This window comes from Oncorhynchus gorbuscha, linkage group LG15 (genome assembly GCF_021184085.1).
Source record: "Oncorhynchus gorbuscha isolate QuinsamMale2020 ecotype Even-year linkage group LG15, OgorEven_v1.0, whole genome shotgun sequence".
NCBI lineage: Eukaryota > Metazoa > Chordata > Actinopteri > Salmoniformes > Salmonidae > Oncorhynchus > Oncorhynchus gorbuscha.
The window spans coordinates 50,324,317-50,341,702 of NC_060187.1; the positions used below are offsets into that span (position 1 = coordinate 50,324,317).

The 17,386-nt window shown below is 43.1% G+C and overlaps 1 protein-coding gene across 2 annotated transcripts; it reads right to left on the bottom strand.

The window, feature by feature from the left end:
• Nucleotides 1-3,935: 3,935 nt before the first annotated feature.
• On the bottom strand, nt 3,936-12,770 carry LOC123997456 (profilin-2-like). Of its 2 annotated transcripts, none has more exons than XM_046301716.1 (3): nt 12,455-12,764; nt 7,779-7,971; nt 3,936-5,682 (listed from the first exon to the last, which is right to left on the bottom strand). In XM_046301716.1, exons 1-3 carry the CDS (start codon nt 12,581-12,583, stop codon nt 5,585-5,587), a joined length of 420 nt encoding a protein of 139 aa, XP_046157672.1. In that variant the 5' UTR covers nt 12,584-12,764; the 3' UTR covers nt 3,936-5,584. The 2 variants fall into 2 exon arrangements, with proteins under 2 accessions (XP_046157672.1, XP_046157673.1); XM_046301717.1 differs by lacking the exon at nt 3,936-5,682 and adding an exon at nt 5,695-6,061 and having other exon boundaries at nt 12,455-12,770.
• Between the last annotated feature and the right edge of the window lie 4,616 nt (nt 12,771-17,386).

Sequence of the window (17,386 nt, forward strand, 5' to 3'; positions counted from 1 at the left end):
GCAGCCTTAGAATGTATTAAAAATCTAAATTTATAGCTTACCATTTATATTACAATTTAAGTTGCATAAATTAAATTAAGCATATACAGTTGAAGTCGAAAGTTTACATACTTAGGTTGGCGTCATTAAAACTTGGTTTTCAACCACTCCACAAATTTCTTGTTAAGAAACTACAGTTTTGGCAAGTCGGTTAGGACATCTACTTTGTGCATGACAAGTAATTTTTCCAACAATTGTTTACAGATTATTTCACTTATAATTCACTGTATCACAATTCCAGTGGGTCAGAAGTTTACATACACTAAGTGCCTTTAAACAGCTTGGAAAATTCCAGAAAATGATGTCATGGCTTTAGAAGCTTCTGATAGGCTAATTGACATAATTTGAGTCAATTAGAGGTGTACCTGTGGAAGTATTTCAAGGCCTACCTTCAAACTCAGTGCCTCTTTGCTTGACATCATGGGAAAATCAAAAGAAATCAGCCAAGACGTCAGGGGAAAAAATGGTAGACCTCCACAAGTCCGGTTCATCCTTGGGTGCAATATCCAAACACCTGAAGGTACCACGTTCATCTGTACAAACAATAGTACGCAAGTATAAACACCATGGGACCACGCAGCCGTCATACAGCTCAGGAAGGAGGCATGTTCTGTCTCCGAGAGATGAACGTACTTTGGGGAGAAAAGTGCAAATCAATCCCAGAACAACAGCCAAGGACCTTGTGAAGATGCTGGAGGAAACAGGTAAAAAAAAGTATCTATATCCACAGTAAAACGAGTCCTGTATCAACATAACCTGAAAGGCTGCTCAGCAAGGAAGAAGCCACTGCTCCAAAACCTCCATTAAAAAAAGCCAGACTACGGTTTGCAACTGCACATGGGCACAAAGATCGTACTTTTTGGAGAAATGTCCTCTGGTCTGATGAAACAAAAATAGAACTGTTTGGCCATAATGACCATCGTTAAGTTTGGAGGAAAAGGGGGGGGGGGCTTGCAAGCCCGAGGAACACCATCCCAACCGTGAAGCACAGGGGTGGCAGCATCATGTTGTGGGGCTACTTTGCTGCAGGAGAGACTGGTGCACTTCACAAAATAGATGGCATTATGAGGAAGTAAAATTATGTGGATATATTGAAGCAACATCAAGACATCAGTCAGGAAGTTAAAGCTTGGTTGCAAATGGTCTTCCAAATGGACAATGACCCCAAGCATACTTCCAAAGTGGCAAAATGGCTTAAGGCCAACAAAGTCAAGGTATTGGAGTGGCCATCATAAAGCCCTGACCTCAATCCTATAGAACATTTGTGGGCAGAGCAAAAAAAAGCATGTGCGAGGAGGCCTGCACCAGCTCTTTTTTTTCCTTACACCTTTATTTAATTAGGCAAGTCAGGTAAGAACAAATTCTTATTTTCAATGACGGAGGAATCGGCCAGGAGGAACGTCAGGTAAAATGGGCCAAAATTCACCCAACTTATTGTGGGAAGCTCGTGGAAGGCCACCCAAAATTTAATTTTCAATGCTGATACAGATTATTGGAGGACCAAAAAAACCTGATACCGATTAAATCGGACGATTTTTATATACATATATTTGTAATAATGACAATTACAAATACCTTAATTTCTTTGTTCGACATGGGATTTTTATGCATCTGTAAAACATAATTATGCAAGAAATGGCAGTGGAAACGCCCATGTGCAAATATTGATATAAAAACCATCATATCGAAGTAAACTTGGGAGTCACACGATTATATGGTGTGTGCTACTCCCACTATGCCTCAGGAAACCATGCAGTTTATTAGTCTACAGATTAAATAAATTATGAACATCACAGGATGGTTAAAGTGCACGATAATCTTAACACTCCTTTCCAATAAATATCGATGGTCTGATTTGACTGCCCGTTTGACAAATACAAATATTCTCGTTTATCCAATAATCTCATGTAGACCAGCGCACCCGCACAGTATTTGTGAGCTGTTGGCTAGTGTACATGCCAAGACCAGAGTACGCATATTTGCTATTCAACCCAACAGTTTGTGACAAAACTAATGGCAGTTAAAAATGCGATGGAAACACTGAACTTCAGATTTTTATTCGGTACATGAAAACATATGCGAAAAAGTACATTGTCTGCACTACATCACACCAATTTTTAGTCAGTTTGGGGTTAACTCTACTGGTGGGAAAATGTGCATTAATTTGTTATATAGATTTGAATATTCACAAAATCTGTCACCAATAGGATGTAAACATGGCGATAGTTAAGACTTCATAACTGTGCATTGAAATAGCGTAGGAACTGTCCACACTTAGGGAGGCCTGTGGCTACTTGGAGACACCAGTCAGTGTTTTCATTGAAACCCTTGTACTTTTGTTAATCTGTTGCACCTACCCCACATTTACACAAGACTTACTGGAAAATGAATGTATCCAGAGTATTTTCTAATATTATATACAAATGCGGTGAAAAGTATAGTAAATGTAACAGTAATGTAACAAATCAACAGTAATGTTTGGATTCAGTCTCGTGTCAGGCGAATTGTGTACGCTCACCTTTGGTCTAATAATTTCTCCAAACTGTTTCCTTTCAGTTGCTACCAGGGTTATGCATATGCTCTTCATATTTCTGTAAAACTGGAGCCCTAGCGATGGGTTTGTCAGATTACATTTCTGCCCCGCCCCCACAAAAAAAAAATATACGAGATAGCTGCCAATATACTGTTTCAGTCAGGAAATAGTTTTCCGCAATGAATTCTCATAAATTGCCATCTAAAATAGCAATCGTCCAATAAACCATGCTTAATGTTGATTTCCTACATTGTGACAAGATAATGTCAACAAGCATTCAGATAAACATGAGATTCCCTTCCACCCCCCAATCCCATTTACTGAATACAGGGTGGAATTGTCAGCCAGTTGATACGGGCTTTCAATCAGCCGGGCTCTAATAAACATTTTAAATTTAAACCAAAGTGTAAAGTGTTAATGGAACGCTGTGAAGCCAATAAAAATCATGTCAAGTTGCAGTGAATTCCCCCAGTTTGGTTACTGCTACAGAAACCAAGATGTTAACAAGATTTGATGCATTTTACCATCAGGTTGATATTTCAAAATGACAAGTCTTCAATAGTCTACAAAGAAAGTCATTTTTTGGGACCCTCTATATATGGCGGCGGGATGAAGATGCACACCCCAAATTAATCCAGGATGCAATCAGACCACAGGTTGTGAAAATGGCTTTAAGAAAATGTTCCCACTTCACGGAAATCTCATTCACGGTAAACGCTGCCTGTTGGCTGAATCGGAAATTGCCTTCAGAAGCTGCGTTGTCGACAATTGAATTCAAACCAGTTTAATAATTTTACATTTACATTTAAGTCATTTAGCAGACGCTCTTATCCAGTGCTTCCCCAATTTTGATACGAAAGGTCAGGCCTAAGCTAATGTTTCAGACCATGTATTTGAACTATTTCAGAGACAGCACACTGTATTCAATTACAAAACCCTGTATTAGGCCATAAGGTGAGCTAGTTAAAGGCTACAGCAACATTGAAACATCTGGGTGTCCCACAGGTTTGAAAACCACTGATCTAGCCAATACACACCCACTGTCAAGGAAATGCACATCTTGGTATGTTACCATCAGGCCCTGTGGGGGTTCCCAGGCCTAATTCTGCCACACTGACTCAGCCAACATCCACATACCTTTCTACAAAAGGAACATCTCCACCATGTTTACCTGCTACATACCTTGAAAGACTAACCAAGAGCATCCCAGTTTAACTATTCATCTCCAGGCCAGGGTAAAGGGAACCTCCAGACCAATTCCAGTTTAATAAAAAATCAAATGTAACTGCTGCTCTGGCTCAAACACTTTCCTCCAAAAGAGAAGACATATCACCTTGAGAAGCAAGAATGTACATACAATCAATCTGGTTGGAATAAATTTATTTGATCGGTCTGTAAACAAGGTGATAAATCAATTTATGGCATTTATTGGTTTATGCATATGAAATCCAATGTGTTAGACTATCCCAGGTGTAAGAAAGGCGTAGGGGGAAGAAATGAACAAAAATCAGCAAATAAGATTTTAATTAGTACACATGCCACAAGGCCTGAACATTGGAGCAGATGCTAAAACACCCCTAAAAAGTGCTGATGAAATGACCCCTTACTGGGCAGCAGTTAAAATCCATCACACAATAGCAACAGATCTCTACATTATGGCACAGGAGACCCATGTTTTGTACTTTAAGTTTCCACAAGACAACCAAAGTGTTCTTATTCCAACCAATCCCATCTCCCATTAAATTGAGTGTCATTTCTAGTGTAAGTTATTTTCAATTGGAGATTACAACAGTTTGATACCACATCTTAGTTGATGACTAGAGAACAAGGCAATTTATTCCACAGTTGTTTCTTCAAACAGCATGAGTTTTCAAATGCAGTAATTCATTTCTTTAAAAAAAAAAAGCAAAAAGGTTGACAAATGAGGAAATAGATTTCCTCCAATTACTACCCCTCCCCGCAGCTTTATCTGGTGTCATGTGATAGTGTGGTTTTATGTTAGTGTTGTTTTGCCTTCAGCAGAAAGAGGCTAGCAGTCGTCCTTCACAATGATAGAGCAACTGTATAAATACCCAAGCAAGCAACAAAAGTTGGTCCTATGAAAAATTCAAACTGGACACACTCCAGATCGTTATGCTGGGATATCTACTGTCCAAAATGGCAGCCTTAAAAATAAAATAAATATTACAGGAGCTGGCAAACAATATTTTAAGTGCCTGAGCCATTGCAACAATGGAATGTCCATGGGGTTCATGTAGTCAGAAAGGTCATGAAGAGGGCATGGGAGGAAATTCTACCTGCGTCAACGCTGTTTTGCCATTTGATTCAATCAATACCAAAATGGATTGCCCCCCCTCTTAAAAATGGGAGAGGGGGCTACGGAGGACTTTAAGGTGTAGTGGTTGGAGGAATATGCCTCCTGAGTACTGATGGAGTGTCACCTACTATGAACAAACAGGATGGGAAAGAGAGAGGGAAGGAGGAACAGACATTTGGCAGGAGTTACAGGGCACGCGGGGCAGACGGAACAGTATTTCAGTAGGCTCAAAGATATGCATGCAGTTTCCCCTTCCAGACATGCTCTAGAAAAGGAAGACAATATGAGCTTGATTACTGCTCAAGTGCTCCAAAGGCATCGGCTGCTCAAGGGTCTGACCTACCGGGCACCATCATGAAATCTCAGTTTAATTTAGGTTTCCTTTAGTTTTCACTGAGCATTGGCTAGAATGGTGCAGGTCTTTATAAGTACAGATTTGTCACAATGTCCTGTTAACAACATGCTCATCTTTAACTATGGTGCAACAGTAGTTCTAGAATGGGATAGAGTACACAGTGTGAATGCATAAAGATGACTGGAAAAGGACAAGAGAAAAGGGGATAAATAAAAAGGGAGCAAAAAAAATGGGAGGGGACAGGAGAGAAAAAAATAAGCAACTACCAACTAGAACTGGAAGTACTGAAACGCAAGAGGGTGGTAAGGGTGAGCTGCTAGGAGGCTGGGCAGAGGCTGCTTTAGTATCCAGACTTCCTCAGGTAGTCAACCATTGTATACGCTTTCTTGTTGAGCTGCCCTCCATGGACACCTTCCTTTCCCATGACTAAAACCAATGCTGGAGTACACAAGAAAAAAAAAGAACAGAAATGAACAGACATGGTGGTGGGAGGGGATAAGAAACCACTTTTCCCCACTAAAGGTGGGGCTACATTGTTGACTGCAGGGTCTTAAACATGTGGCCCTGCACTGCCACTAACACTGCCAGGGCTCATTTTAAATAGGACTGCTTGAAAGGAAAATGTTAACCGCAATCTTTGCTTTAATATTTATATTTTGTGTTTTCTTTACTTCTCTCCTCTTCCTCAACTACTACACTTGGGCTATGTGAAGACAAAACTAGAACCCTGAATCCCTTAAGTATTTTGCCATTGAGTATGCCTTCTTATTCAATCCGCCTCCATGGACCCCTTCTTTGCCCAATACAAGAACCAAGACTGAAAGAAAAGAGAGAAGGGAAATTGAGAAACTGTGAAGTTAGATCATTTAATATTAAAGAAATTGTCAAATCGAAACAAGGTGGTAGACAGGGCTGGTTAGTATGAAGGAAGACATGAAGCTCACCAGAGGCCCCATCCATGGCCAATACACAAGCATTCATTTTCTTATTATGGCTGCTGCCCTTGGACTGGAAGAAAACATGCAAAGCGCTCACTAAAATTATGCAATAGTGGTGACCATTCAAGCCCATTAGCCTAGAGTATAATAAAACAGATCAGCTTATGTTAACAAAGTCCATAAGTGGCTTTTTTTACCCAGTCAGAAGCTACGACAATAACAGCACAAATTGCTCCATTCTAAACTTGTGTAAAAGGTGGCAATGACAAGTCCTGTAAATCAGAAACAAAACTCTGGCCTAACCCTATCCTTTACTTCATCTACTACTTAGCTATGAGTCTACATGGCATGCCAGCAGCAGGGAGGAATAGGAAAGTGAATGCTTCTACTCACTACCACCAACACTAATGCAGTACACATGCAGTCAGCATGCTTGTAGTACCTCTCCTCAATACATATGAACAGCAGCAAACTCCTTGAGTGCCACTATCAGAGTGGAAATGCCTAAATTGACAGGGATTAGGGTTAACATGTGATGGAGTAACCTGAACTTGACACTTAAGCATTGATGTGAGGGGAAAAGGGCATCAAATTAGAGGGATAGGGAATACGCATGCAAATCAAGGTTGATTCCATCAGGAAGAAGACCAGAAGAATGAACTCAGAAAAGGTTGCCCAGCTTGCCCTGTGACAGAAACATACACAGAAGGGAGGTTGTGTATTGCAACTAGGAGTGTCATGGACTTAAAGCTGCTAGGGACATAGGAGAATAGGGAGCATAAAGGCAAAATGAACATTGGCAAAACTCACAGGCATCTTGTTTTTCGAATGGCATCTCCCCTTCAATTGGGTGGCCCATCAAGACTTGTGGCTCATTTGACTAGCTAGCAATCAAATATTGTCCCAGAGTCAGATCTGATGCAAAACTAACCTATTCTTTAAATCAAATGGTATTTGATTGGCTTTCTTTATCTGAAAAAAAATACCTGAAATTGAACTTAAGTCAATTATACTACATAAACTCCTTTTTCCCCCATACATAATAGCTCTGTGCTTAAAAGGGAAATTCCACTCAAACCATATTTTGGTTCATGTTTCACTAGTCCACCGTTTGGAATGTTAGCAATCAAGTTTAAGCTACAAAATGTTTAAAATACAGAAAGCATCATCACGCAGTTTCAAAGTTCTACATCTTATACTTGACTGCTGACATTCAAAACATTCAGGACAGTATGAACAGTGGACTAATGAAACAAATACCAAAAGGCGTTTGAGTGTAATTTTCCTTAAATAACATAACTACAACATATCAATTAGGTTACAAGTAAACTTTCCAATTGTATCATATCCCTTTCTACAATTTTAAAACTCATCTAGGGCCTGATGCTACAATTTAGTGTAAGCTAAAGCATGGTAGTGCAATGCATTTGTTGACTTAATGTGACAGACTGAATTGCATCTGTCCCTTTACATTATATATTGAGGAGGTGAATACCAGAATATTGTACATGCACAGCAAACTATAATTACAACCAAACCTATGAACTACATAGAGCCTTAAATGTTTGAGCAGTGAAGAAATGGGACAGGCATTACCTTTGCCGGCTTTGCCTATGGAAACGTTGTATGTGGGCTCTCCTCCTTGACTCTTTGTCCTGATGTCCATTGTCCAGTCCCCATCGGAGTGGAGGCTGTCTCTGATGACAGAGAACTTCTTTTGGCCTAGGATCAGCCCGCCGCAGAAGAAAGCTTCTCGGTCCTTTCCTACTATGACGTCGATTTCGTCAACCTATGGATGAGCATTGATGGACAAATGTCAACCATGTAAAGTTAGAAAGTTATGCAATTTCATATGCATAAAAACATTTGTCTTTACATTACAATAAGACAAGAGCATGTGTGACAACTTGTTTATTCTCTCCAATAATCTACAACGTCTAAAACGGCAAGAATCAAAGTTGGGTGAAAATGAGCAAGGCTTCAGAGGGAGCATTATTTTGTTAAATTAAAACATTAACTAAAGGGCAGTCAAAAGCAGGCAGAATTTTGGAAAAAATGTGACTTTTGGAATCACTGTTGGGAGAACTTGGCAATATAAGAAGTATTGCAGTTCACATTTGTCCTAACATGCAGAAAGGAACATGCTGAAAAATAGTTTAGAGTACTGTGTGATAGAGATTAATACTGTAACCATCTCAGCTCTCATAGGCCAGTGTCCATATTTGACTCTAGACCATTGAATGTACCCTTTAAATCGTGTGTCCAGTGAACAATTTAAACAATCCAATACAGTTAAGTTTGATTTCTCTGCAAAACATATCAGGCATTGCTTGGCTGTCATGGTCAGCAACTGATGCCTGGCTAGTCAGATTTAGTATGGTTTGCCCATACAATTATTAAATTAAAGCAGACTGGTTTATTCTCAGGTTCCAAATAAAGATGACAGCACATTTACATTTAAGTCATTTAGCAGACGCTCTTATCCAGAGCGACTTACAAATTGGTGCATTCACCTTATGACATCCAGTGGAACAGCCACTTTACAATAGTGCATCTAAATATTTTAGGGGGGGGGTGAGAAGGATTACTTTATCCTATCCTAAGTATTCCTTAAAGAGGTGGGGTTTCAGGTGTCTCCGGAAGGTGGTGATTGACTCCGCTGTCCTGGCGTCGTGAGGGAGTTTGTTCCACCAATGGGGAGCCAGAGCAGCGAACAGTTTTGACTGGGCTGAGCGGGAACTGTACTTCCTCAGTGGTAGGGAGGCGAGCAGGCCAGAGGTGGATGAACGCAGTGCCCTTATTTGGGTGTAGGGCCTGATCAGAGCCTGGAGGTACTGAGGTGCCGTTCCCCTCACAGCTCCGTAGGCAAGCACCATGGTCTTGTAGCGGATGCGAGCTTCAACTGGAAGCCAGTGGAGAGAGCGGAGGAGCGGGGTGACATGAGAGAACTTGGGAAGGTTGAACACTAGACGGGCTGCGGCGTTCTGGATGAGTTGTAGGGGTTTAATGGCACAGGTAGGGAGCCCAGCCAACAGCGAGTTGCAGTAATCCAGACGGGAGATGACAAGTGCCTGGATTAGGACCTGCGCCGCTTCCTGTGTGAGGCAGGGTCGTACTCTGCGGATGTTGTAGAGCATGAACCTACAGGAACGGGCCACCGCCTTGATGTTAGTTGAGAACGACAGGGTGTTGTCCAGGATCACGCCAAGGTTCTTAGCGCTCTGGGAGGAGGACACAATGGAGTTGTCAACCGTGATGGCGAGATCATGGAACGGGCAGTCCTTCCCCGGGAGGAAGAGCAGCTCCGTCTTGCCGAAGTTCAGCTTGAGGTGGTGATCCGTCATCCACACTGATATGTCTGCCAGACATGCAGAGATGCGATTCGCCACCTGGTCATCAGAAGGGGGAAAGGAGAAGATGAATTGTGTGTCGTCTGCATAGCAATGATAGGAGAGACCATGTGAGGTTATGACAGAGCCAAGTGACTTGGTGTATAGAGAGAATAGGAGAGGGCCTAGAACAGAGCCCTGGGGGACACCCAGTGGTGAGAGCACGTGGTGAGGAGACAGATTCTCGCCACGCCACCTGGTAGGAGCGACCTGTCAGGTAGGACGCAATCCAAGCGTGGGCCGCGCCGGAGATGCCCAACTGAGAGGGTGGAGAGGAGGATCTGATGGTTCACAGTATCGAAGGCAGCCGATAGGTCTAGAAGGATGAGAGCAGAAGAGAGAGAGTTAGCTTTAGCGGTGCGGAGCGCCTCCGTGATACAGAGAAGAGCAGTCTCAGTTGAATGACTAGTCTTGAAACCTGACTGATTTGGATCAAGAAGGTCATTCTGAGAGAGATAGCGGGAGAGCTGACCAAGGACGGCACGTTCAAGAGTTTTGGAGAGAAAAGAAAGGATACTGGTCTGTAGTTAACATCGGAGGGATCGAGTGTAGGTTTTCAGAAGGGGGTGCAACTCTCGCTCTCTTGAAGACGGAAGGGACGTAGCCAGCGGTCAGGGATAAGTTGATGAGCGAGGCGAGGTAAGGGAGAAGGTCTCCGGAAATGGTCTGGAGAAGAGAGGGGATAGGGTCAAGCGGGCAGGTTGTTGGGCGGCAGGCCGTCACAAGACGCGAGATTTCATCTGGAGAGAGAGGGGAGAAAGAGGTCAGAGCACAGGGTAGGGCAGTGTGAGCAGAACCAGCGGTGTCGTTTGACTTAGCAAACGAGGATCGGATGTCGTCGACCTTCTTTTCAAAATGGTTGACGAAGTCATCTGCAGAGAGGGAGGGGGGGGGGGGGGAGGATTCAGGAGGGAGGAGAAGGTGGCAGAGCTTCCTAGGGTTAGAGGCAGATGCTTGGAATTTAGAGTGGTAGAAAGTGGCTTTAGCAGCAGAGACAGAGGAGGAAAATTTAGAGGAGGGAGTGAAAGGATGCCAGGTCCGCAGGGAGGAGAGTTTTCCTCCATTTCCGCTCTGCTGCCCGGAGCCCTGTTCTGTGAGCTCGCAATGAGTCGTCAAGCCACGGAGCGGGAGGGGAGGACCGAGCCGGCCTGGAAGATAGGGGACATAGAGAGTCAAAGGATGCAGAAAGGGAGGAGAGGAGGGTTGAGGAGGCAGAATCAGGAGATAGGTTGGAGAAGGTTTGAGCAGAGGGAAGAGATGATAGGATGGAAGAGGAGAGAGCGAAGGTTGGGCCGGCGCGATACCATCCGAGTAGGGGCAGTGTGGGAAGACACATAAAGGCTTCACTCTCATATAGAATTGCACAATTATACAACAGTCCCTTCCTTTCAGAAAAAAATGAAGGGAATTCAGCGTATTCAATGTGGCCATCTAGAAAGCAAAGTAGCTAGCCAGCTATGCCATAACGCCTTGGCAAAGCTAGAAGCTGGCCTCCTCGTGAAAGTCTCTACAACACTAACGTGAGAGGCTAGTAATTCACCAAGGCAACACAGTAGGACAACTGATTTGACAGCTTGTCTACAACCTGTAACATTTGAACATAAACCTAGCAGAGTAACTGCTAACTTATTCATGTCACAGCTATGCGAATGTGCCCAGACCTGGGTACAAAACATCTAATGGTTTAACCATAGCCAAAGGAATCAGACTGAAAAATGCCCTCCAATATCCGCACGGCAATCTATGATACAGGAATCGCAATTTCATTAGATTATGGGTAATATCCTGTCACAGTTCCACAGAAAGATGAGTTAAAATGTGCATGTTTATTAACCCGCTAACATGTAGCAAACTAGTAGCAAACTATCGAATAATTGTAATGCGCGCGCGAATTGATATTAAACTGGTTTTGACAACACACGCAACTTCAAATAGTTGATTTACAGGCAGGCATGCTAGATAACAAAATGGAGGGCCCACGAATGACCGGACTGATGCAATATGTAAAATAAACCTGCAGGCCAATTGGATGGTATACTATTGTACAACCAATTTGCCCCGAGCTGGTGCATCCAATTTAGGTTACAATCCGATCAAATTGCGTAGACAGGAGGGCAAAAAATAATAAATGCAGAGTAGAGGCGCCATCTTGGGAAATCAAAAGGGGCGAGAGCGAGGGCCTGATTCAAAAATGCATCTGAATACCGCTGAGTGTACAAAGCAAATTGTGCATGTAACATGCATGCAGCGTAATGAGCCAACAAATTTGCTTAATAACTTTCGAATCTGGGTGGCAGGTCTGATATATGACACTTTTCGCTCCCGGCACTCCTTCTCCCAAAGCCCGCATTGCCGGCTAGACATAACAGTAAACGCTACAAGACGGGAAACCGGTCTCCATTTAACTTTCCCATATCCCATATGGGGTATCAAATTGCTGAAAGCACGGTTGTGTTTCAGGTTCAAGTTCTAGTTCATAGTTAACACACTAGCCAGGCTAACTAAATATGTTAGCTAGCGGATTGCCGCCTACACTAAAATGTCGAACAGTCTAATGTTTAACTCAAAAGGAAATATTTAGACCTTAACTATTTTGAAAACACCATGACATTTTGAATGTAGTTGTGGTTCTGAGCCTAAGCACTTATATTTCAAATAAAAAACGTGCAACAGTCTCTGTACAAGAAAACACCGGATACCATGTGTGCTCGCTTAGCCAACATTCAATGCCTGGCTCGAGCCTAACATTACCTTATCATTCCATCTAGGGCTTCCCCATTAGACAAGGCCTTTTTCCCATATTATAAATTAACTGACAGCATAAAATGGCGGCATTTCCCTTTGTTTGTAGATAATCAAATAATTACAGACCTATGTCCTTACCGTTATGTTAACAAATGTACCACCGGGAAACGATGCCCAGACATACTTAGCGTCCGTGTACCCAACAATGGCGGAGTCCTGGCAGCTGCCATCGGCCATCAGGTTATCCACGTAGCTTTGCCAGGACATATTTGCGTATTAGTTCAAATATGGAAAAATCGTAAAAATATATATTTGACGGGTACTCTCGCACAACACTGAGGTTTCTGTAATCTATGTTTTCGGTGATTCTGGGACCTCCGACAATTCCCCAGTTCCGTCACGACCCCGCTTTCTTCTGGGTTTGGGCAGAGAAGAGGACCCACTGCATTCGGGTAGCGCCTGGGTGTAGTCCTTAAATAAATCACTCCGCGCAGTCGTAGTTAGGTTGAACTTCATAGCAAATCGTTGGTTGTTGCGGATGAATAAAATGGGTGTTACAGATCCAAAGAATGATTTGGACCGTGTCTATTTTACTAACTTGTCAATATGCCGCTAAGTACTATCGTTTGATATCTTCTGTGATATTTTGCGCAAGCAGTATGTTTCCGAATCAATTAATGGTAGACTTAATTGGACATATGACGTGTGCATACGTAGTCCCTATTTTCCCGCCACGATGCCCTTTTACCGGTATGAATCAAAGTTACAAAGTATGAGTCTTGGGAAGTTGTTGATATCATCATCGCTCGTCATCAGAAGATTCTAGTGCGATCATTTGTTAGAACTCTATGTCTTGAAAGCATGCAAGAGTTACATTTAATTTTAGTGTTATTCCTTCAGTTTAGAATGTTACTTATTTTACAACAAACAAGTCAGAGATCTTAATGACAGTTAAGAGAAACAAATCTAGCCCATTTAGCACAATTTTGATTTTAAAATGTCAGTTTCGGGTTAGTTGGTTCTTCAAATAAGCCTCTCCGTGTACCCTGCACATTATTAGAAAATAGAGGTTGCCATATTAGCTGATGTTTAATGCATGTGATTAAACTAGCCAGTTCTTGTGGCAGTCCAGGCCAGTGTGAGACCTAATCACAAGAAATTTAGTATACAGAATAAATACACATCTTGGTTACTTATTAACTCACTCAGGGTGTAGCAGGAGTAGATATCTATTTATTTTGTTAATCGCCATATGCATGGAACAACATGATACTTTTGATTGTCTGCCTAGTTCTCTGAGATAAACTGTATTTAGCATATAACAAAACACTAACATATTGTGAGAAAGTGATTAACAGAGCAACCTCTTTCGAGGCCTGTCCCAGATCTGTTTGTGCTATCATGTCAACTGCTGGTCACTCGTTGTCATGACAAGGAGTTGATGGTAGCAGAAACAGATCTGGGACCAGGCTAACCTCTTTACACATGCTCTCATCATTCACTGGTTCTGTGTATGATTTATCCATGTAAAGCACTAGTCATTCACAGAGGTCCACATAGAAAATTATAGTGGTCAATTGCACTTGCCTGGACAGGATTATTTATTTGGACGAGAAAGCTGCAGTCTCATCTGAAGGAGTCAGAGAAATATTCCAATTTGCTCTCACAAAAAAAATGTCATTTGGGAGTAGGCCTTTTATTGCCCCAGAGAGGTAAAAAGAATATGTTGTTCTGCCCCTGTGCAAGGAAGTTAACCCACTGTTCCCAGGTCATCATTGAAAACTTAAATGGAAATAAATATTTGTTCTTAACTGACTTGCCTAGTTAAACAAAGGCAAAATATGTAAAAATTGATTTCCCCATGACCCCTTGTAGAATTCATCCAGTCCAAGCACCCTAAGAATTTGCATGATATTGCCGTGTTGGGACTATTACTTCAGAGGTGTGGTTTGTTTTCTGAGTTCATTTACTTTTCACGGATTGATACAAGGCTTGTAAGTAATAATGTTCAGGCCTATTCCTCATATCACCAACTATAATTACACACAACTTCCTCTTCTAACCTACCAATTGAAAGAAACATAGTTATGTGACAGTCTTTGTTTTTCCATAAAGGTGCTGAGGCAAATAGCAACGAAGCAATATTTTCTATGTAGGCCAGAATACCTGGAATTTCACCTCACCTTATCTATTTGTTATCAAATAGCCAATCTTAAAGAAGGTGAACTGTACAAAAAGCTGACCACACCCATATCCTTCCGATGTAGTTGGTTTCTAAGACACCGTTGTCGTGTAGGGGTAGTTTGACCAACCAACTGAGTGAGTTAGCCAGCCAAGGAGTCATGGACAGAAAGCTGACCCACTTTTATTTTTATTTTTCCAGAGGGAACAACTCAGCAATAGTACTGCTTTTGGTTGTGTACACATGTTTTGCAGAAAATGTTAATGTTCTTAGCTCCAACAGTGCAGTAATACCTAACAATACAAAACAATACACACAAATCCAAAAAATAAAAAGAAAGGAATTGAGAATTATAGAAATATTAAAACGAGCAATGTCGTGGTCTGGAATATAAATATATACAGTATAAATATGATGTTGTGTATAGACATTATGGACAGTATGTGAGTAGAAAAGGTGTGTACAGTCTGCGCATTATGCCCTGAATATATTCTACCATGCCCAGAAATCTGCTCCTTTCATTCTCTGTCCCCAATGCTCTAGGCGACCAGTTTTGATAGCCTTTAGCCGCACCCTCATACTACTCCTCCTCTGTTCTGCGGGTGATGTGGAGGTAAACCCAGGCCCTGCATGTCCCCAGGCACCCTCATTTGTTGACTTCTGTGATCGAAAAAGCCTTGGTTTCATGCATGTAAACATCAGAAGCCTCCTCCCTAAGTTTGTTTTACTCACTGCTTTAGCACACTCTGCTAACCCTGATGTCCTTGCCGTGTCTGAATCCTGGCTCAGGAAGGCCACCAACAATTCTGAGATTTCCATACCCAACTATAACATCTTCCGTCAAGATAGAACTGACAAAGGGGGAGGAGTTGCAGTCTACTGCAGAGATAGCCTGCAAAGTAATGTCATACTTTCCAGGTCCACACCCAAACAGTTCGAACTACTAATCTTGAAAATTACTCTCTCCAGAAATAAGTCTCTCACTGTTGCCGCCTGCTTACCGACCCCCCTCAGCACTCAGCTGTGCCCTGGACACCATTTGTGAATTGATTGCCCCCCATCTAGCTTCAGAGTTTGTTCTGTTAGGTGACCTAAACTGGGATATGCTTAACACCCCGGCAGTCCTACAATCTAAGCTCGATATACCTCAATCTCACACAAATCATCAAGGAACCCACCAGGTACAACCCTAAATCTGTAAACAAGGGCACCCTCATAGACGTCATCCTGACCAACTGGCCCTCCAAATACACCTCCGCTGTCTTCAACCAGGATCTCAGCGATCACTGCCTCATTGCCTGTATCCGCTACGGAGCCGCAGTCAAACGACCACCCCTCATCACTGTCAAACGCTCCCTAAAACACTTCTGTGAGCAGGCCTTTCTAATCGACCTGGCCCGGGTATCCTGGCAGGACATCGACCTCATCCCGTCAGTTGAGGATGCCTGGTCGTTCTGTAAAAGTAACTTCCTCACCATTTTAGATAAGCATGCTCCGTTCAAAAAATGCAGAACTAAGAACAGATATAGCCCTTGGTTCACTCCAGACCTGACTGCCCTCGACCAGCACAGAAACATCCTGTGGCGGACTGCAATAGCATCAAACAGTCCCCGCGATATGCAACTGTTCAGGGAAGTCAGGAACCAATACACGCAGTCAGTCAGGAAAGCTAAGGCCAGCTTCTTCAGGCAGAAGTTTGCATCCTGTAGCTCCAACTCCAAAAGGTTCTGGGACACTGTGAAGTCCATGGAGAACAAGAGCACCTCCTCCCAGCTGCCCACTGCATTGAGGCTAGGTAACACGGTCACCACAGATAAATCCATGATTATCGAAAACTTCAACAAGCATTTCTCAACGGCTGGCCATGCCTTCCGCCTGGCTACTCCAACCTCGGCCAACAGCTCCGCCCCCCCCCCCGCAGCTACTCGCCCAAGCCTCTCCAGGTTCTCCTTTACCCAAATCCAGATAGCAGATGTTCTGAAAGAGCTGCAAAACCTGGACCCATACAAATCAGCTGGGCTTGACAATCTGGACCCTCTATTTCCGAAACTATCCGCCGCCATTGTCGCAACCCCTATTACCAGCCTGTTCAACCTCTCTTTCATATCGTCTGAGATCCCCAAGGACTGGAAAGCTGCCGCAGTCATCCCCCTCTTCAAAGGGGGGTGACACCCTGGACCCAAACTGTTACAGACCTATATCCATCCTGCTCTGCCTATCTAAGGTCTTCGAAAGCCAAGTCAACAAACAGGTCACTGACCATCTCGAATCCCACCATACCTTCTCCGCTGTGCAATCTGGTTTCCGAGCCGGTCACGGGTGCACCTCAGCCACGCTCAAGGTACTAAACGATATCATAACCGCCATCGATAAAAGACAGTACTGTGCAGCCGTCTTCATCGACCTTGCCAAGGCTTTCGACTCGATCAATCACCATATTCTTATCAGCAGACTCAGTAGCCTTGGTTTTTCGGATGACTGCCTTGCCTGGTTCACCAACTACCTTGCAGACAGAGTTCAGTGTGTCAAATCGGAGGGCATGCTGTCCGGTCCTCTGGAAGTCTCTATGGAGGTGCCACAGGGTTCAATCCTCGGGCCGACTCTTTTTTCTGTATATATTAATGATGTTGCTCTTGCTGCGGGCGATTCCCTGATCCACCTCTACGCAGACGACACCATTCTATATACTTGTCCTTGGTCCTTGGACACTGTGCTATCTAACCTCCAAACGAGCTTCAATGCCATACAACACTCCTTCCGTGGCCTCCAACTGCTCTTAAACGCTAGTAAAACCAAATGCATGCTTTTCAACCGTTCGCTGCCTGCACCCGCACGCCTGACCAGCATCACCACCCTGGATGGTTCCAACCTTGAATATGTGGACATCT

Coding starts and splice junctions, on each gene's coding strand:
- LOC123997456 (XM_046301716.1), bottom strand. CDS start 12,583: ATGTCCTGGCAAAGCTACGTGGATAACCTGATGGCCGATGGCAGCTGC. Junction 7,972..12,454: donor GTACATTTGTTAACATAACG/GTAAGGACATAG, acceptor GCTCATCCATAG/GTTGACGAAATCGACGTCAT. Junction 5,683..7,778: donor CATAGGCAAAGCCGGCAAAG/GTAATGCCTGTC, acceptor TGTGTACTCCAG/CATTGGTTTTAGTCATGGGA.